Source organism: Cornus florida, unplaced genomic scaffold, assembly GCF_030987335.1.
Source record: "Cornus florida cultivar Cherokee Brave unplaced genomic scaffold, ASM3098733v1 CherokeeBrave_3.0.0_Hap2_Chr01, whole genome shotgun sequence".
NCBI classification, from domain to species: Eukaryota; Viridiplantae; Streptophyta; class Magnoliopsida; order Cornales; family Cornaceae; genus Cornus; species Cornus florida.
Genome location: NW_026775571.1, coordinates 101,951,441 through 101,967,241, shown reverse-complemented (window position 1 = coordinate 101,967,241; position 15,801 = coordinate 101,951,441). Strand labels below are relative to the sequence as shown.

Sequence of the window (15,801 nt, the reverse complement as noted above, 5' to 3'; positions counted from 1 at the left end):
CACGCAATTTTTTTCATTTTTTTTTCTTTCCTTTTTTCCCTTTTTTTTTCCCACGTTTTTTTTTTCACGACTTTTTTTTTTTTTTTTTCCCTCTTTTTCCTTTCTTTTTTCACGATTCTTTTTTTTCTTTCCTTTTTTTTCTCTCTTTTTTTTTTTTCACCCCCCTTTTTTTTTTCATGTTCCTCTAACCTATTTTTTTTTTTAAGGGCTTGATTGGATATATCAACTTGATTTTACCAGCCGTAGCATAAATTGAAATCGTCCTTTTAGACAACACCGATCGAGCTTTAAATTTATTTGTTGTTCCATCATGGTAGTATTCAAGTGTTTTATGAAGCAAAAGATGACTATCTTAAAGAGCAAAAATAGTTGAAGAAGCCAAGGAATCACATTAAGCATATCCGACTCACTTCTCGGTCGCAATGCCATTCATATGCCTGATCCTGACAATGAACATTGTTATTCTCATTGGACACGCATTCAAATGCTTGATCCAGACAATGAACATTGTTCTTCTCATTGGACACGCAAGGTTACAGGCGACCTCACCAACTTTGGTCTTGATCAGATTAATGAAGAATCCATTGTCTCGGAAGCCTTGATATTAAATTCTTTACTTCATGATAAAGTTGTTGAGAAAAACCAATTTTCCTTCTTGGGTCTCAATGTTCAGGCGAAGGAAGTATCATGGAGTATTCCCTGTATATTTTCTGCTGAATTTTCACACACCGAACTATATTAGGAGTGGTTAGAAGATGTCTTGGCGCGTTTCCACGACTTTCTATCAAAACAACAATTATATGGTGCTCTATTTGCCTCCCTATTTTCATATGATCGCCATGAAGATGTATTCAAAGCATTCCTTGAATGTTGGTGCCCAGCCACTAATGTTCTTCATGGTTCTATCGGCGAGCTATCTTCATATGAGTACCATGGAGATGTATTCAAAGCATTCCTCGAATGTTGGTGCCCAGCCACTAACATTCTTCATGGTTCTATCAGCGAGCTGTCTTTATATGATCACCATGGAGATGTATTCATAGCATTACTCGAATGTTGGTGCCCAGCCAGTAATATTCTTCATGGTTCTATCGGCGAGCGAAATTTTTTCTTCGACACTTCAGTAGAAGGACAAAGATCATTTTCAGCAATACCTCGGCGGCAAGCAGAATTTTTCTTCAACGACACCTCAACGAAAAGCCAAATTCTCTTTCAGCAATACCTCGGCAATGAACAGAATTATTTTTTTCCTCAACGACACCCCAACGGAAAGCTTAATTCTCTTTCAACAATACATCGGCGGTGAGCAAATATTTTTTAGCAATACCTCGACGGAAAGCCAAAATTTTCTTTTAGCAACACCTCGGCAGCGAGCAGAATTTTTTTCTTTCAACGACACTTCAGTGGTGAGTCAAAATTTTGTTGCAACAACACCTTGGTGATGAACCAGATTCTTCAGCAAAGCCTTGGCGGCAAACAAAATTTCTCTTTCAGTAATACCTCGGCGATGAGCAGAAATTTACTAGGCAGCTACAGTTTGGTGACGAACCAATTTATTTCTTCGCAGCTACACTCTGCCGGATCAGAATTTCTTTTGTAGCTACAACTATGACGATAGACCAAAATTCTTCTTTGCAGCTACACTTTGGCGGCAGGCCAAATTTCTTCCTTGCAGCTATACTTTGGTGTCGTGCCAAGTTGACAGGTGCGACGAGCACTTTTTGATATCGCATGATGAGTGACTTTGCCTGTGATGTTTGTATATAGTTGTGTGTGTGTGGTGTGTGATTTAAATGAAAAAGGAAATGAGAAAAAAAAATTATAAAAGAAGTGGGACCCACATCACTTTTTAAGTGAATTGTGAGACCAAAATTGGTCTCTGCCTTTCTCTCTCTCTCCCGACAGACGCCTCTGCTTCTCCTTCTTGTCTTTTTTTTTCTTTTCTTTTCTTTTCATTTCAAGCTTCCATTGTTGATTACTCCTTCATCTTTTGTCGGATTGAGGTGCCGTTTGAGGCAAAACGAAGCTTGTGTCGAGCTCTACACATCCATACCAACAATTCCAGATTTGGTGCACCCTTTGGACTTCGAAATTTAGGACCCATTTTCTAGGGTTTGCTCATTTTTGAGGTAGGGACATCTTAAGCCATGGAATCTTGCTCTATAATGAATCATGCTCCTCTATATGTTATATAGTATGTTTAATTGTTGTTGATTTTGATTAAAATGATTTAATTGACAACATGCTAGTTATGTAAATGTGTATAACATGGTTGAATGAAAAGTATGTCTATGTGATGGTTGTTTACATTTTTTTTTTAGGTTACTAACATGCTATAATGATGCCATGAGAACATGCTTATTTATTATTGTGCTAAGTTCTCATTTGTCATTATATTGAGATCATGACATGAGCCTACATCTCATTAGGTTGCATGAAAAAGGGAAGTGGTTGTCTTGAAATGAAAATGGGGATTTGGGAATGAATGTTTTGGAAAAAAAAAAATTTGGTTTTGACAAATCCGGTCGCTGCGGGGTTACCAACGGGCCGGAGGTTAATATAGCCTAGAGGGGACTAGGGAGTCGCCCTAGTGTGGTTGAGCTAGTTGGGCCCCATAATGACGCCGCGGGGTTACCAAGGGTCAGGGACACTAGCCAATCCTCCTCTCGTGTCGCGGCGGGGTTACCAAAGGGCGGGCTGTATTAACGTTTGAAAGTGATGGTTTTAAGAATAAAAATGGGGAGTGTCATTGACATGCATTGCATTTCATTGCATTGCATTGCATTGTTTATAATTGGAATTGAATTGTATGTTGTATTCGATCCCCTATGTTGTATGATCCCTATCTCCCATTGGCCTATGCTTTGATTGGATTCACTAGGACACAAGAATTGTGTCTTAAGTGTCACCTACTGAGCATATAGCTCACCCTACTATTTATATATTTTTTTTCAGGTCTTGAAAAAGAACCGGTGGACAACAACCCACCTCAAGCTTGAGCGATACTAGAAGCTCACTTTTGTGTCTTTTGTATATCTCCCATTATCTTTGCAAAGCACTAAAAGTGTGAAGGTGTATATGTATATTTTGCAAAACTTTGTTATGTAATGTAAGGTATTTGATGATATTTTGGATGTGAATTTGATAACATGTAAACCTTATTGATGCATGGGGAGAGTAATACTAGTTTGAGGTATTATCGAGGTCATTTGATTGTGTATTATCATCTACTATTGCCGTGAATTCGGAATTTGAGCCGTGACAGGTTAAAAATGCAATTAAACAGGTTGTGATAGGCCTATTTTTAGGGGAAGTCATGCCGAATTTTTTTTTTTTTTTTTTTTTTTTTTTGTTTTGTTTAAAAAGTATTAGTTTTGAGACGTTACAAATTTGGTATCAGAGCCAAGGTTCGAAAACCTTTAGGACGACGGGTAGAGGCCTACATAGAGTCGCATGGAATGTTGTTTGTGTTGCTTACTTGACTACTTGCTACGTGGTATCTTATTTAAATGAGCATGCTTAACTGCCTATGTGCTTACTTGCTTACTTGTTTATGTTAAAATGTTTCTTGCATAGTCTTGCATGCTAAGTGTTGTACGGTATTAATTCTTGTTGAGTCGTCCACAGTGGACCTTAGTGTCATGTTTCTGAATCGTTTTCTCATTTTATAGCACGATGTCACGGCGTGAGGAACCTAGAGAAGTTGGCCCTAGACCAACAAGGGGTGATGTTGGTGAGAGCTCTAGCTCCAATCCGGCGGAGCCAGTTGATGAGAACATGCTTCTTAGGGACTTGATTCCCCCAAGAGCTGTTCCCTCAAGAAGAGAGAATGTTGAAACACCCGTACCCGTAGAAGTGGGTGAAGGTTCTGTGGCACTGGAGTTTAATCGTTTGTTGCAAAATGTCGTGAGGGCAACGATTGTTGCTCAGCCGCAGTTGGTACCACAACCTACAGTTCGAGTTGAGGAGACTCCAGCTCAGAAGCGTCTCAAGATCATTAAGGGGTTTTCTCAGCTGATGCCGGTTATGTTTGAGGGCGGTGCGGATCCAATGGTAGCCGACAACTACATGGATCAAGTCGAAACTCAGTTGACCTCAATGGATGTGACAGAGGATCACTTGAAGATCATCCTAGCAACTTACAAGTTTGCTATGGATGCCAAGGTTTGGTGGAAGTCGATCACTAACCAGTACAAGATTGAAGAGATGAGTTGGGACAAGTTCAAGGAACTGTTCTATGAAAAGTACTTTCCGCTTTCCAAAAGATGGGAGTTACAAGACCAGTTTCATAATCTTATTCAAGGGAACATATCAGTGGCGGAGTATGAGAACAAGTTCACCTCACTCTCCCGTTTTGCTCCAGAAGTGGTGAGAGATGAAGCTAACAAGACTCGGAAGTTTGTATCGGGTCTTAATGATCGAATGAGGCCGTTGATCACGGCACAGTTTATTAAGGTTTACTCTGAAGCAGTGGAAAGGGCTTTGATGCTAGAGGCTGACAATAGAGAGAAGGATGCAAGAAGAGGGCAATTGAAGCAAAAGAGGGGTGCAGGGCCATCCTCAGAGGGATCTTCTTGGAAAAGGAACAGGGGCAGTCCATCTCAGTTTCAGGGGCAACAGTTTACAAGATCTGCTCCTACCACTCCTATGCCAGCTAGATCTGACAGGAGTGCAGTTGTTTGTTATCAGTGTCAGCAGCCCGGACATTACAAGTCCAGTTGTCCGATGAGATCGTCTTCAGTTTCGTCAGCTCCGAAGGCTTGTTATGGGTGTGGCCAGCAGGGTCACTTGATTCGTGATTGTCCGAGTCAGAGAGCAGGCACCATTAGTGGCAAAGGGTCACAGCAGAGGCCGTCACAATCGGCTACAGTTCAGTCAGGTTTCAGACCACCACCACCACAGCCTACTATGTCTTCACAGGGTTCACGATCAGTTAGGAGGGATACTCCTACTATGTCAGTGCAACAGTCAGATGTTCAGGTTGGCAGTCCTCAGGCACAGGTACCACAGGGACGTGTTTTTGCACTGGCACAGACAGATGCATCTTTTGGACCGTCAGTCCTTCGAGGTATATTTCCAGTGTTTGGTTGTTGGGCCCGTGTATTATTTGACTCTGGTGCATCTCATTCTTTTATTTCATCATCATTTGCACTTGCATTGGGGTTGGAAGTTAGTTTCTTGGAACAGGCGTTGAGTGTTGATACGCCAGTTAGGGTTTCAGTGTCTTTGACCCGAATTGTGCAGGAGTGTCCCATTGTGATAGCCGGGCGGACCTTTGTGTTTAACCTTATCCTCCTGGAGATGACTAGCTTTGATGTCATTCTCGGGATGGATTGGTTGGCCTTCTTTCATGCCACGATCGATTGTTTCAAAGGGAGAATTACAGTTTGCACTCCAGAAGGAGACTGTTTCTTTTTCACGGGAGATCGGAGTGATTCCCAATCATCGTCGTTGTATGGAATTCATAAACGGAGTCGTGGTGATTACTTCTTAGCTAGCCTTTTAGCTGAAGAAGATGATGTCGTGGGAGAAGTTTATCCGGCGATTGTTTGTGACTTCTTGGATGTTTTTCCAGAAGATTTGACAGAGTTGCCTCCACACCAAGAAGTGGAGTTCACTATTGATTTGATGCCTGGTACTGCGCCGATTTCTATGGCACCGTATCGTATGGCACCAGTTGAATTGGAAGAATTGAAGAGGCAGCTTGATGATTTGAGGATGAAAGGTTTCATCCAACCGAGTGTGTCACCGTGGGGTGCACCGGTCTTGTTTGCTAAGAAAAAAGATGGTTCGTTGAGGTTGTGCATTGATTATCGGAAGTTGAATCATGCCACCATCAAGAACAAGTATCCTTTGCCAAGGATAGATGATTTATTTGATCAGTTGAGGGGAGCCAGTTGTTTCTCGAAGATTGACTTGAGGTCTGGCTATTATCAGTTGCGGGTTAGGGATGAGGATATCCCGAAGACAGCATTCCGTACACGGTATGGACACTATGAGTTCCTTGTTATGCCTTTTGGCTTGACTAATGCGCCAGCGGCATTCATGGACTTAATGAACCGCGTCTTTCACGATTACTTGGACCAGTTTGTGGTAGTTTTCGTGGATGACATTCTTGTGTACTCACGGACTCGGGAAGATCACGAGGTCCATTTGAGTATTGTTCTACAGATTTTGCGGGAGCACCGATTGTATGCCAAATACGAGAAATGTGAGTTTTGGCTACAGGAGGTGAAGTTTTTGGGGCATGTTGTTTCAGAAGGTGGAGTATCAGTTGATCCATCAAAGGTTGAAGCAGTTTTGACTTGGGAGCGACCCAAGAATGTGTTTGAGATCCGCAATTTTCTTGGTTTAGCGGGTTACTATCGAAGATTTGTGAAGGCTTTCTCCCGTTTGGCAGCTCTTATGACCCGTTTGACCCGGAAAGGGGTCAAGTTTGTCTGGAATGAGGCCTGTGATTCATCTTTTCAGGAGTTGAAGACGAGATTGACTACAGCTCCAGTGTTGGTGATACCTGAGCGAGGCTTGGGTTATGTGATCTATTGTGATGCTTCACGTGATGGGTTGGGATGTGTGTTGATACAGGATGGTAGAGTAGTGGCTTATGGGTCTCGACAGTTGAAGACTCACGAGCTTAACTACCCTACTCATGATCTGGAGTTAGCGGCAGTTGTGTTTACCTTGAAGTGTTGGAGACACTACTTGTATGGTGAGAGATTCGAGGTATTTTCAGATCACAAAAGTCTCAAGTACCTTTTTTCCCAAAAGGACTTGAACAACAGACAGAGACGATGGGTTGAGTACTTGGAAGATTACAACTTTGATTTGCAATATCATCCGGGCAAGGCAAATGTTGTAGCTGATGCCTTAAGCCGAAAATCTCGTGGAACTTTGGCCAGCTTAGCTATTCGGAAGTGGAAGATACTTGAAGATCTGGCAGAGATGGGATTACAGTGTTGTGATGATGATGGTTGCAGTGAGTCGGTATTCTTATTTAGTCTTGTGGCTCAGCCTACTCTTGTTGTACGAGTGATTGAGTCACAGAGACAGGACCCGGACTTAGATGCCATCCACGCTTTGATCTCTAGTGGTGAGATAGTGAAAAATTGGGCCTTACATACAGATGGGGGTCTACGGTTCAGGGGTTTGTTGGTGGTTCCTACAGTTTGTCGTGAGGATGTCCTACGGGAGTTTCACACTTCCCGTTTTGCAGTTCATCCAGGTGGTACTAAAATGTATCACAATTTGAGACGTCAGTATTGGTGGAGCGGGATGAAGAATGATGTTGCACAGTTTGTGGCTAGATGCCTTACCTGTCAGCAGGTGAAGGCCGAGCATCAGAGGCCAGCTGGTTTGTTGCAACCATTACCTGTAGCGCAATGGAAATGGGAGCATATTGCTATAGATTTTGTGACAGGTTTTCCAAGGTCACAGAGGGGCAATGAGGCCGTATGGGTCATCATTGACAGATTGACCAAGACGGCTCACTTTTTGCCTATTAAGGCAACAGATGATGCAGAGAAGCTTGGTGTTCTTTATGTGAAGGAAATTGTAAGGTTGCATGGAATTCCTGTAACCATTGTGTCAGATAGGGATGCTAAGTTCACTTCGACGTTCTGGGAAGGACTTCAAGTAGCGTTTGGTTCAGCGTTGCATTTTAGTACGGCATTCCATCCACAGACGGACGGTCAGTCGGAGCGTACTATCCAGATTTTGGAGGATATGCTTCGGGCATGCGTACTTGATTTGGGAGGTAGTTGGGAGGATCACCTTCCACTTATTAAGTTTGCCTACAACAACAGTTATCAGGCGAGCATCCAGATGGCTCCATTTGAGGCGTTGTATGGTAGACCTTGTAGGTCTCCTGTTTGTTGGACTGAGGTAGGTGAGACAGCCGCCTTAGGACCCGACATTGTACTCGAGACTACTGAGAAGATTAAGTTGATAAGACAGAGGCTGCTTACAGCTCAGAGCCGACAGAAGAGCTATGCGGATAAGCGGAGATGACCATTATCTTTTGAGGTGGGAGACCACGTTTTTCTACGGGTTTCTCCACGGAAGGGATTGATGAGATTCGGAAAAAGTGGCAAGTTGTCGCCACGATTTATTGGACCGTTTGAGATTTTGGACCGAGTAGGAGAGGTTGCCTACAGGCTTGCTTTGCCACCATAGTTGGATAGGGTCCACAATGTTTTCCATGTATCGATGTTACGGAAGTACGAACCGGATCCATCTCACATTTTGAGTTGGGTAGATGTGGACATTGATGAGGATGCTTCCTACGAGGAAGGACCAGTTCAGATTCTTGACACACAACAGAAGGTGTTGAGGAACAAGACGATACCGATGGTGAAAATTCTTTGGAGACACCACGGAGTTGAGGAGGCTACTTGGGAGCTTGAACAGGAGGTTCGCTCTAAGTATCCAGCGTTGTTTTCTTCCTCAGGTATGTCTTGATTTCGAGGACGAAATTTTTTTTAAGTTGGGGAGAATGTGATGTTTGTATATAGTTGTGTGTGTGTGGTGTGTGATTTAAATGAAAAAGGAAATAAGAAAAAGAAATTATAAAAGAAGTGGGACCCACATCACTTTTTAAGTGAATTATGAGACCAAAATTGGTCTCTGCCTTTCTCTCTCTCTCCCGACAGACGCCTCTGCTTCTCCTTCTTGTCTTTTTTTTTTTTTCTTTTCTTTTCATTTCAAGCTTCCATTGTTGATTACTCCTTCATCTTTTGTCGGATTGAGGTGCTGTTTGAGGCAAAACGAAGCTTGTGTCGAGCTCTACACATCCATACCAACAATTCCAGATTTGGTGCACCCTTTGGACTTCGAAATTTAGGACCCATTTTCTAGGGTTTGCTCATTTTTGAGGTAGGGACATCTTAAGCCATGGAATCTTGCTCTATAATGAATCATGCTCCTCTATGTGTGTTATAGTATGTTTAATTGTTGTTGATTTTGATTAAAATGATTTAATTGACAACATGCTAGTTATGTAAATGTGTATAACATGGTTGAATGAAAAGTATGTCTATGTGATGGTTGTTTACATTTTTTTTTTTGAGGTTACTAACATGCTATAATGATGCCATGAGAACATGCTTATTTATTATTGTGCTAAGTTCCCATTTGTCATTATATTGAGATCATGACATGAGCCTACATCTCATTGGGTTGCATGAAAAAGGGAAGTGGTTGTCTTGAAATGAAAATGGGGATTTGGGAATGAATGTTTTGCAAAAAAAAATTTTGGTTTTGACAAACCCGGTCGCTGCGGGGTTACCAACGGGCCGGAGGTTAATATAGCCTAGAGGGGACTAGGGAGTCGCCCTAGTGTGGTTGAGCTAGTTGGGCCCCATAATGATGCCGCGGGGTTACCAAGGGTCAGGGACACTAGCCAATCCTCATCTCGTGTCGCGGCGGGATTACCAAAGGGCGGGCTGTATTAACGTTTGAAAGTGATGGTTTTGAGAATGAAAATGGGGAGTGTCATTGACATGCATTGCATTTCATTGCATTGCATTGCATTGTTTATAATTGGAATTGAATTGTATGTTGTATTCGATCCCCTATGTTGTATGATCCCTATCTCCCATTGGCCTATGCTTTGATTGGATTCACTAGGACACAAGAATTGTGTCTTAAGTGTCACCTACTGAGCATATAGCTCACCCTACTATTTATATATTTTTTTTCAGGTCTTGAAAAAGAACCGGTGGACAACAACCCACCTCAAGCTTGAGCGATACTAGAAGCTCACTTTTGTGTCTTTTGTATATCTCCCATTATCTTTGCAAAGCACTAAAAGTGTGAAGGTGTATATGTATATTTTGCAAAACTTTGTTATGTAATGTAAGGTATTTGATGATATTTTGGATGTGAATTTGATAACATGTAAACCTTATTGATGCATGGGGAGAGTAATACTAGTTTGAGGTATTATCGAGGTCATTTGATTGTGTATTATCATCTACTATTGCCGTGAATTCGGAATTTGAGCCGTGACAGGTTAAAAATGCAATTAAACAGGTTGTGATAGGCCTATTTTTAGGGGAGGTCATGCCGAATTTTTTTTTTTTTTTTTGGTTTAAAAAGTATTAGTTTTGAGATGTTACATTGCCATTTTGCAACTTTGAGGAGTTTTTAATTAATTATTTATTTATTTATTTATGGTGGACTGAACTTGGAACAGGCCTCCAAGATGCCTATGTACCCTGAACAGGGATCAAGTCATCACGTAGTTTAATTTTTTTCTTCTTCTAGACAGTTTATACTCGTATCAAAGAGTTCTTGATTTTTTTTTTCAGGTAGAAAGTTTAAACTCGTGTCAAAGAGTGTCAAAATTTTTTTTTTTTTTTTAGAGACAGTTTAAACTCGTATCAAGGAGTTCTTGATTTTTTTCTTTTTAGGTAGACAATTTAAACTCGTGTCAAGCTATGTCATTTTTTTTTAAGTTGACAGTTTATACTCGTGTCAGGGAGTATCATCGACAGTTTAGACTCGTATCTGGGAGCACTTCAACTTTAATTATTCTTCTACTTTGCAAGAATCAGACAACAATCCAAACCTATGCTGAAGAGCACGAACTATCTCGTCGTCACTTTGAGGATTTTCTTCTTGGTTTTATTGACTTAATGCCCCTTGTGATTTTGCACTTTCGGCTGAAGTCATTGTTGTACCATGGTGCGTTTCTTGATGCAAGTCTTTCGAGTTGATGCTTATAATGAAAAATGATGTTACTTCGTCATCCAAGTTAAGAAGTATATTGTCTTCTTCTTCGGACTCACTTCCCTCATCTTCTTGAAGGTTGTCGGATATATCTGGAACATTTTTCCTAGCACCATGATTTTCCATGCTAAGCTCTATGTTGTGGGCTCGAGTAACAAGCTCTCAAATGTGTGAGGCTTAATCCCTTGTAAGATGTAAAAAAGCTCACAGCGCATACCTAGCATACATGCTTCAACTGTAGAAATTTCAAAACAAACGATCCTTGCAGTCAAGACTTAGAGCTCACCAACAGTTGATGTAGTTAACCACGGGTTCACCCTTCATCTGTTTTGTGTTTGTAAGCTCCAGCATACCTACAGTACGACGAGTGTTATAGAAACGGTTGAGGAATTCTCGTTCCATCTGCTCCCAACTGTCAATACCTTCAGCTTTGAGGTCTGTGTACCAATCAAATGCATTCTCTTTAAGGGAACGAACGAATTGCTTGACAAGGAGATCTCCGTTTGTACTAGCATTGCCGCAAGTTTCTATAAAGTGTGTAACATGTTACTTGGGATTGCTTTTTCCGTCAAACTGTTGAAGCTTTGGAGGTTGATACCCGATCGACATTTTTAAGATGTCAATTCTTTCTGTGTAAGGCTTTGAGTACATGTGAGCACTTTGAGGAACGTCACTCTATTGTTCTCTTATGCAATTCACTATCATGTCTCGAAGTTGTTGGACGAAAAATGAGGTGACAAAGGCAACATATATTGTTGGATTGACAGACACGTCATTTTGTTCATCAATTGGAGTGTTCTCTGGCATGGAATTAGAATGAGGAATTCGGCCTTTGCTTGACTCAGCATTGTCATCACGCAATTTTAACTTTTCTATCAGCGAGGTAATTTTCAGATCTTGCTCCTTGAGAAAATGTTGTAATCTTTCAATTGCATAGGCCATAGTCGTCAATTGTTCTTCATACGAGGTAGTACTCATCATCATGACTGGCACAGTGATGGAGTCAGAAAAAATCTTTTGCCTTGGGTAGACCAGCCTTGAACCTGAACTTATGACTGGAGCAACCTTTAAGGTTGTAGGAATCCTCCTTCTTGCCCCCAGCGAGGTGAAGGCGGTATGAGTTTGAGTTGTTACTTTAACAGATTTGGTAGAATTGACTATCATCGCATCGTGCTGTCTTTTGACAGGAACGGATGCTTTGACTATGCTTCACGTCATTGAACTTGTAGGGATTATACCACTTGACGAAGTTGCAACCTTCTTGCCACCTTTTAAGGTGGTAATGATATTATCCGTCACGACTGCGATGTCTTTGGGGGTATTCTTACTCTTCGTCTGAATCTTGGTGGAAGTCATAAAATTTGACGATGAATTTGTTGAGGATTTGATGTAGGAAAAAGATATGAGAGGCAGAGGATGTCCCATCGGGCGTGCCAGAAATTTGTACACACAAATTTTGTAATCTACAACTAAGAAACAAAATTGGGAGCAAATAGATTTATATTAATTTATAAAGATGGAGTACAATCTTCTGTAATAATCTTTATAAAGAATAAGGTCCTTTGATTCGATCTCCTTTTTAGCTGGTTGGATCCAAGGGTTGTACGAGCTTGATTTTGAATCACCGTGGAATTTGGATGAAAAAAGGCACGATTTGATGTGCTTTTTGTTGATTACCGTGGAATTTGATGAAAAACGGCACGACTTGATGTGTTTGGTGTTTTTCGCTTTCAGAAAGGATTTGTTGAATTTGGTAAATAACGGCACGGCTTTGGATGTGCTTGGTGTTCTTCGCCTTCAGGTTTGCCCTTTAGATTTCTGATTCTCTGGATTTCTAAACCTTTTGGATTTACAAGTCTCTAGATTTCTGGACTCTGAATTTGTGTCCCTAAATTTCTGGACTTCCTGAATTTGTGTCTCTGACTTCTTCCTTCAAGCCTTTATTTATAGGCTTCTTGGATTAATAGGATGATGACACGTGTCATCACCTGATAAGGATAAAATAATAACTAGGCCGGGCCAGTTATATTATAATAATTATCCTTAAAAATAATTATTCCAAATATATTTTATTAGAAATAATTATTTATTTATTTAACCATCTGGGCTGAGCTAATTAAATAATTTAAGTGGACCAAGCTTGGGCCAATTAAATAACTTAATTAAACATTAGGCCCACATTTAATGGTCCATTTGTTAAAACCAAAGCCTACTAAAATTTTTGTGTCTACATTTGAAAATGGTGATTTGAATTTTATTATTAAACTCTTTAAATAAATTTTTAGGTAATTTTTTTTATTTATAAAAACTTTTTTCATATCAATTAATAAATATCTATTTTTATATAAAAAAAATTTATATCAATTAATAACTTTTTTTATATTAATAAATAAATACTGAAATACCGAATGACTGAAACTCTATTAATAAATAGTTTTTAGAAACAAATACATAAATTGGTAATTTGTGTTAGAGTTTCATAAAAACTCTTTTCATAAAACTCTTTTTATATCAATTAATAAATTTTTTTTTATATTTTGTGTTAGAATTTTATAGAAACTCTTTTAATAATATTATAGATTTTTTTAGAAACAGGTAATATTTTTTTTATATTTTGTGTTAGAGTTTTATAGAAACTCTTTTATAATAGTATAGATTTTTTTAGAAACAAATAGATAAATAGATAATTTGAATTTTATTAGGTAATTTGTAATTTGAATTTTATTATGTAATATGAAAGTTATGATCTGAATTTTATTATTAAACTCTTTAAATAAAATTTTAGGTACTTTTTTTATTTATAAAAACACTTTTTATATCAATTAATAAATATCTCTTTTTATAAAAACTCTTTTTATATCAATTAAATTTTTTTATATTAATAAATAAATACTGAAATAGTGAAACTCTTTGCAATTTTAATAATAGTATAGATATATATTGATTTTGTTCTTTTGAAGTGTGGCTTGTGTTGTTTAGCCATCGGTTGCTTTTTTGTTGACAAAGAATGAAACAAACAAACAAACAAAAGATTTGTTTGTGTAAAGGTAGATGGTGTCTTGTTCCATGTGTGAAAAAAATATGAATCTATGATTGTTTTATAATTAATCAACCAAAAAGAATTCTTAAGAAAACTAAATTTATTTTTTTACCAAATCATGACTAAATACTTTCTTTTATTTATTTGAATAATGTCAATAAGCCTATTTTGTAATACCCCGTATTTTTGGAAGTGATTATTTAAATTAATGTTATAATGTGTAGGTTTATTCATCTTTTAATGTTAGATTATTAAATTAATTATTTGTGCGTGAAATGTTTATTATGTGCACTACGTATTATAATGCTAATTTTTATAATTTATTTATTTGTGTTTTATAATAATATAAAGTAAGAATAATAAATAATAAAATAATATTATATCGTGCTCTGTATATTACGTTTTTATGTGCTCTACCTATCCTAAGGTTAGTATTTATATTTTATGGATTATGTTTTATAAAAATTAGAATATAAGAATAATAATAATATAATAATAATTAGAATATAATAAGAATATAATAATATAGTGGAAATAATAATAATAATATTATTAAGCCAAAGTCATGATGTATGATTGAAATGAAACTTTCATTTATGTGAAATAGAGGACTTAGGGGCATTAGGCTTAATGGAATATAGGTGAGAGGATGGGGAGGTTAAGGAAGTAATGATAAGTAGATATTTGTAATATTTAAATTATATAAATTAGTTATATATAGAAGTTAGTTATCTTTGGGTTGAGGATTCACGGAGGAAGAAGAGAAATAAGTAATTGTGAGTTACTTGATAAGAGTGAAAGGAAGAGAGAGAAAGAAGGGAGTTTGGACCGGCGTAGGCAATTTTACCCGATTACGCGCAACCGGCAGATTTATTTTAAATCCAAAAGGCAAGTTATTATCTACTTTTCCCCTTTGAATTAATAAATTAATTGTTTAGTTTATTTATATGCATAGAGACCAGGTTAGGAGGTTAATAAATTATTAATTTTAGTTTATTAAATTAATGAAATTTTAATTTTATGGGATAGTATATATTTATTTATTATCCTATGAAATTATTAAAGGCTGAAAATAATTAAATAAGTCTTTAGGGATTTTTTTAGAATTTTCTAGATTTTTCCGGGGCTTTTCTGCAATTTCCGGCGAGACTCCGGCGAGGTTTCCGGCCACCGGATGGGGGGAAGATGACCGGAGTGATCCAGTGTGATGCGGCGTACTTTAGGGTGCGTGCGCGAGAATCCTGGGCCTTAGATGAATCTGATTGATCCGGTGCATCACGGTCTATGTTACCGCGGTACACCCGGATCGTTGACCCTTGGATTAGGTGAGATGAGATGAAGTGATCCTGTGTAGTGCACCCACAGCAAGTCAATACAACCAACCAACCAGGAGGTGCCACGTCTGCAGGAGACTTAAACACGCGCGTGGGAGCGCGTAGCTGATGCCAGACGCGCGTGGAGGCGCGTGGGAGAGTGGGGAAGGTTGGGCTGCGCGTGGGGGAGCTTAGGGCGGCGCTTGGGGGCGCGTGAGGGGCCCTGTCAGCTGCTGGAAATTACCAGAATACCCCTAGGGCTCGTTTTGTAAATTCCAGAACCTTAAACTTGGAGTTTTAGGGCCTGTGTTGGTAGTTACGGGTTTAACGGGTCACGAAATTATTATTTTTATTACCCGTTAATTATTATTATGGCCGATTAATCTATTCTAAACATTTATTGGCGCGTTCCAGTACGGATATGACTGTGATTCATTTAACGACATTGTTAAATATAGATGGTGTTATTATTTTATTAAATGGTATTAATCATTGCTTTTAAATTAAAAAATGCCATGGTTTTAGTCATATCAATTATCCATTTTATATTATGGGATGTTTATACTGTTAATCATATATAAACCATGATTATTATGCTGTGTGCATTTCAGAGAATAAATGGACTGTTTAAATTATGTCACATTTATATTATATGGATGTGTTGCCATATAGAACCATGTGAGCTGGCTAATAAGTTTAAACTCATTTATACCATATGCA

The 15,801-nt window shown here is 38.7% G+C and overlaps 1 protein-coding gene across 1 annotated transcript; it reads left to right on the top strand.

Moving 5' to 3' along the window:
* The first annotated feature begins 1,828 nt into the window (after positions 1-1,828).
* LOC132279195 (uncharacterized) lies at positions 1,829-7,088 on the top strand. Its single transcript, XM_059781130.1, has 5 exons — positions 1,829-2,129; positions 3,672-4,546; positions 4,961-5,068; positions 5,786-6,391; positions 7,045-7,088. The coding sequence occupies exons 2-5, from the start codon at positions 3,676-3,678 to the stop codon at positions 7,086-7,088; spliced, it is 1,629 nt and encodes a 542-aa protein (XP_059637113.1). The 5' UTR covers positions 1,829-2,129; positions 3,672-3,675.
* The last annotated feature ends 8,713 nt before the right edge of the window (positions 7,089-15,801 follow it).